Source organism: Crocodylus porosus, unplaced genomic scaffold (genome assembly GCF_001723895.1).
Source record: "Crocodylus porosus isolate Cpor-Errol unplaced genomic scaffold, CroPor_comp1, whole genome shotgun sequence".
NCBI lineage: Eukaryota > Metazoa > Chordata > Crocodylia > Crocodylidae > Crocodylus > Crocodylus porosus.
Genome location: NW_017728915.1, coordinates 23581190 through 23587189, shown reverse-complemented (window position 1 = coordinate 23587189; position 6000 = coordinate 23581190). Strand labels below are relative to the sequence as shown.

Genomic DNA, 6000 nt, shown 5'->3' with positions numbered 1-6000 from the left:
TTTTGGTTTTTTTTGAAGTCTAGAGGCCATGCCATGCCATACCAGGTCACACTTCAGAAATCAGCATATAAACGTTATGCTCACCTGTTTTTAGGTTTTGGGGTGCCTTTCCCTGTAAGAACACTGGCCAAAGAGCAAGTACAGGACTGATCACTTTTTCTGGAAAATCCACAAGACTTAATGGGGACTGCTTGCTTGGTTTATTTGTAGGATTATTTGTGTTCTCTTCAGTAGACATATAACAAGCAAAGTTCTTTGCAACAAGTTCATCATTAACACATACCTAAAAGACAAAAATTTTCCTATATATGATGAAGCACAAAGTGGTAATAAATTTTAAAAAAGATATCCATTTATCTTTGTCCAAAGTCTTACAAATTTAAACCTGATCAGAACATCAGGCTGACTTTTTCACTTCTTGTCATCACCTATCAGTGACAGCAAACCAAACTATGCACTCAGGTACATCTGTATAAGCCCACTACCTCCAAATAAAGTTATGGGTTACGCGGTCACAGCTTCCATCAGCTGTGGGTATTTTAAAAAGGCATAAAGGAGTAAACTTGGAAAAATGTTATTCTGAAGATGCACAAAAACAAATAGAATCCAACTCATTCATTTGGCTATGAAGTTGCAGCATACTAAAAATATATTTCACTCAATGTAATCTAGTGCCAGTAGAAGCCAGATCATTTGTATCTGCATGGTTCACAACCTACTTAGTTTGCATGTGCTTAAAGAACCAAAACAAACCCTGCAAATAAACGGAGCTCTTACTATGAATATATTCAAAGAGCTAAAAAGTAGGACAGATAAATTATGCACTCATCATTCATATCAAAAAACAAGTTCCTCTTGTAGAACAATGTACCAGCCTAAAGTTATGAAGAGTTTCAGTCAAGTCAATGGTCTTTAAAATTCCTCAAATAAGAAAACTTTTCCTGAGAAGATGTATAGCATTTTATGGTGTTTTTGTTTGTAATTTTACTAAAATGGTAGAATACTGAGTACCACTCAACAACACAATAGTGATTATCATGAGCAAAGCTCTGGACTTCTATTGTCCTGAACAGTCCAGAGTTGTAAGAATACTTTTGTTTTTTGTTTTAAAAACACAGCCAAAGGTAGCACAAGGCATCCCATAAAAGATTCAGTTTTTAAAACAAGTGGGAGGAGGATCAGATGGTCACAGTCATATTTTAGCTCAAGATATTTAGCTCCAGGACGCACAGCTCCCATCTAAAAGCACATAGTAGCTGGGCGGGCAGACTGGGTCACATCAGGCCAGGCCCATTCTCCCCAAGGGTCAGGCAGCAAGGTGCCATGAACCGCTGTAGGTGCGGCCATGTGGCTGCATATCAGCATCCGACTCGCGTGAAGAATGGGCCCGGCCTGATGCGACCCAACTCAGCCGGCCCAGCTGAGTGCACCTTTGGACAGGAGGCGCGTGTCTTGGTCTTGTCCAAAGGTGCACTAGCAAGCCATGCCAGGCTGGGTCAGGTCCCACTGAGCCCACTCTCTCCACACAAACCATGGGTCCAGCAGCGCTGCCACAGGCACAGCCCAGCTGGCGCCATGGGGAAGAGAGAGGAGGAAGCGGCAGGCATGTGAGGCCCCCCCATGCCACTCCTCACACCCCCAGAAACCACACAGCCCACCCCCAGTCCCTACTTACCTGGGAAAGCACCCAGGCCAGGTCCCACCACAGCCTTACCCCACAAGCTAAGGGTGTGTGCTGAGGCAACAGAAGCACCAGAGACACTCTGGCCAGATACCACAGCACCCCTGGAGGTTTTGTCAGTTTGCCTCAGGGCAGAGTCCTGAACTGTGCACTGCTTTTTTCTGTGGAGGTTTTTTGATAGCTGGATTTCCAGGTATCATATTTAGTTGGTGCTGCAAATACGCAGCATGGGAAATGTGTTTTTTGTTCCCAGCATGCCTCTTGTGGTGTCTCAAACTGCTTTGAGATGACGTAAGAGGAACATGCATGCTCGTCTGGATGTGCCCAATCTGTACTTTCAAGATTATACTTTATAAAGATTAATGGGGCTCTGGGAATAAGTAATGATTAAATGAGCATAGCACAGCGAACACGCACCTGGGATTTTGGTCACTGTCTATAACTTAAGAGATTGGCACTGGAAGAAGCATGAAAAACTGTTTTCTCAGGACCATTTTAGAGAGCTATAAACAAAAAGAGCTAAAAATAAAAACCCCACTAAATCCTTAACTGTTATGATAATTAACCAACGTTATTACAGTAGGCCAAGGGTGGGCAATTCTTTGGCAGTTTTGGGGAGCTGTTGTAGGCCAGTCAGCATAACCTCCCTCCTCCTCCCCGCAACAGCTCATCAAACCCAGAGCCTGAGAGTCCTGCAGCTCCTCCCTGCCACCAGAGCCCAGAAGCAGCTGAGCATACAGCCCCTGCCTGTTCCATGCCCATTCCAGACTCGTTCCAGCCAGTGGACCAGCTCCAGACTAGCCAGGACCTAAGCACACAGCTCTCTTCCTGACCCTGGCCTACCCTGTGCCTGCTCCAGACCAGCCTGCCCACAATGAACAGTAGTGGCCAGGCAGAAGCTGCTGCTGGGCACAGGAGAAAAGCAGCCAGCCCCCACTCACCAATGACAGGTCCATCTTGCTTCAACTGCCCAGAGGCCATGCCCGGGCTGTCTTGTGGCTCTTCTCCACTGCTACTGCTGCCAAACTTGGTGGGCCAGATACAACAGTGACAGCAGCAAAGGGGAGCTGCAGGGGCAGCCTAACAGGCCCAGCAGCAGCAAGGGGGGGGGGGGTGCTTCCCCCCACCCCAACCCAGCAGCAGACTCTTCTTGGCCACAGCCACCACCGCTCATCATGGGTGGGCTGGTCTGAAGCGGGATGGGCCCCGACTGGTTCAGAGCAAGTTCATTCAGGCCAGGGCAGGTCCAGAGTGGGTGCAGGGTGAGCTGGGGTTGGAGCTGCGTGTGCGGGTCCCCACCAGTCTCCATGGGGCTAGGGCTGCAGCCAGCAGCAACTGGAAGGAGTCACCTCAGCCACGCTGTGTGCCCAAGGGTAACAGGATGCACACCATGAGCTGGATGGCACCTGAGCCAAGTGGGACCAAAGGCCAGTCAAAGCCTTTCTGCAGGCCCTATCCACAGCCCACGGGCTGTATTTTGCCTACTCCTGCTGGAGGCTCATCTAAGATTAAATGCATTTGATCCTTATTAAACTACTAACAAAATTTACAGCTTACAAACTGCATGCTATTACAACCAGAAATGTAAAAGATACCTTACCTTTTCATCCTGTGCTGTTACATAAAGATAAACATCAAAGCGTTCATCTTCTATAGCACATAACTTGGCCTCAATCTGTGTGGTTTCTAGATATAATAGAATGGAAGAACATTAAAGGAAGAAAAGTATTTCAATTCCTAAATAGATCTTGTTCACTAAAAAGTGCCATTGCTTTCACTAAACTAGATCAAGAGGATTAAAACCAGTCAGACTAGCATAGCTTTTGTATTTAAAGATAGCATGCTCCACTGTACAGAACCACACACCACACACAAACCTTAAACCACACCTATCAGACTTCTTAGTTGCTGGGGGCTGCAAGCCCCTGGACTACATGCCTTGTAAGCTGCACAATGCCAACATCAGCATCCCTGCACTGAACAATACATGCCCTCCATTGGGCTGCACACCAAGCACTCCTCCTCCCCTTAAACTGTTGCCCCTGAGTGTTTCTGTACACCTAAGCTTCAGGCTCCCTCCCCAAGGGGCAGAGGCAGGAGGCAGAAGCTAAAGGGAGAGGAATATTAACCCACAGATCACATTCTGGACTATAAAAGTAGGCAACAGAAACATGTTATCTCCTCTTTGAGGGTAAATTTCAACATAAATGTACCAGATTCAGTGCCAATGCCTCTATATTAGAAATATATACTTTCCAACAAAGATACTGTTGCACAATCTAGTTTACCTTCATGGAAGGTTGATTTCAGTCCAAATAGCTTGCCAATGTTCTTAACTCTTTCTAATGCAGTAAATCTAGCTAATTTACAATTTATGTTACTAGATATGAAAATCTCAGCTGGTAAGTTTTGAAGCATTTTTATGAACACTCTTTTGTATTATTACTTCCTTTAATATAGTGGGCGTGTTTGCCAAACTGAATTCTATATTGTTATTGTAACCTTCACTGAGACATTCACTTTGTGTTATAATCTCAACGTAAAGATTATAGTATCATGGTGGAAAACTATTCTAATCCTGGTAAGGTCAGCTGGTGCAACCATGCTAAAGACTGCATCTTACCAGAAGATATACAACGGACATCAATTCCCATTTTCTCTCAAGTACTTACTGACTACAAGTAAAATAAACTCTACACCAAAAGGCTGGCTGGGAAAAAGTACACTCTCACAGCTAGCTGGAAGCACGTGGGGAAGGAAGTAGGAATGGGGAAGGAAGTAGGAAAGAATTCTGACCTCTGGATCCAAAGGGAGGAGAGCCCTATATTCAGAATTGTTTGTTATTTCCCAAATACTTTTAACTCCAGTGTAATTTAAATAGTAAAGCATTTGTGGTTAAAAATGTTCTTTGCTAAGCTTGTGCTCTCCATCTTCCTGCCATGGTTTTCCCAAATGACTTAAAACTCCCATTCTCTAAAATCTACTCAGCTGTACCTGTCTAAGCAAATGGGAGCTTAGGGAGGCAATAAATACAGCTGGGTCAAGGGCCTACAGCCACAGTGGGACAGTGTGATGAAGTTTCAATCAGAGGTGGACAGACAGGTAGAAGGTACAACCCAGCTGCAGCCAGTGCTCCACTCCAGGGTGGCAAGAGGAGCACACCTGCAGTCGATGCTTCTCCTCGGAGCAGCATAGGAAAGCAACTCCTGCCAGAGACCCCAGCTCCTGAAACCCCACATCTACAGGCTTGATTAAAAGGCTCCTAAATTTGCCAATCACTAATCTAAGGCATCTGGATTGGAATATCCTGTTGGCCAAGAACATTAGATAGGTGGTCTGCCTTTAGGAACATGTGCAAGATACCCCCTAGCTCGAAACAATAATTAGTCAACTACACAAATAACTAGGGAGGCTTGGAAGGACATACAGCCCTGGATTTTGGTCCGTTCATAAAGGAAATCAGGACTGAATCAAGCTGTACAACTGTTTATAGCAAACAAAACCAGAAACAACTTAAGTTGCAATGCATTTCTATAACATTCTGGGCCACAATCTAAAATACAGAATTAAAAGTGCTATTATCCTTGCAACTTGTTCTTCTGAAAGAGAAGTGCTGCTGGCAATTTTGGCAGTATATTTTTCTTTACCTCTGAGCAGCTTTTGGAAGTACTGAATAGCAGCACCATCCCAAATCTTAGCAGGTCTAGAAAGATAAGTAATATCATTATTAACCTCAGTTTAGCATAAGTGTGATTTTTCAAGCCTCAATTTCATACATTAACAGTTATCTAAAATTATGAAAAACATACAAGTATACTTATAAGCAGAGATCCTGGTTTTCTCTGCTTGAAGACCCCAGAGTGCAGAGCCTGGCTCCCCCTCCTCCACGGGCAGCATGGCCAGAGCAGAGCCCATGGCAGGGGGTGGAGGCAAGCTGCCCACTGCAGGCTCAGCCTCTGTGACTCAACTGGCAGCACCCAGCAAAGCAGAGCAAGGTAGGGAAGCTCAGTGCCACTGTGGTGCGGCACCTCCAGCCTGTCCAGCGGTAAGGGACACAACTCCATGCTACTGCCAGCTCCGCTGCTGCTGGGAAGGCAAGGGGCACTTCACCAGGGCAGCATGGGATTTGCAGTGGCAAGAAGCTTCCCCTCCCAGCCCTACTCTGCTCTGCTGCACCAGGTCCCACCTGCTAGACTGCAGAGACCCCAGGGGGAGGGCTGCAGGACAGGGAGCCTGCCCCAACTCTGCACACAGATCTGGGCAGACACACATGCTCCCCCTTCCCCCCAGGAGTGTGCACAGCAGCAAGGAGTCAGCCC

General features: G+C 46.1%; 1 protein-coding gene across 1 annotated transcript in view; it reads right to left on the bottom strand.

The window, feature by feature from the left end:
- TDRD12 (tudor domain containing 12) overlaps nucleotides 1-6000 on the bottom strand; it is a 75263-nt gene that overhangs the window by 56590 nt on the left and 12673 nt on the right. The window contains exons 6-8 of the mRNA XM_019535426.1: nucleotides 5329-5384; nucleotides 3282-3367; nucleotides 85-283 (exon numbers count right to left, since the gene is read on the bottom strand). Of these exons, the coding sequence (XP_019390971.1) occupies nucleotides 85-283; nucleotides 3282-3367; nucleotides 5329-5384 (341 nt within the window). The remainder of the gene's footprint in view (nucleotides 1-84; nucleotides 284-3281; nucleotides 3368-5328; nucleotides 5385-6000) is intronic.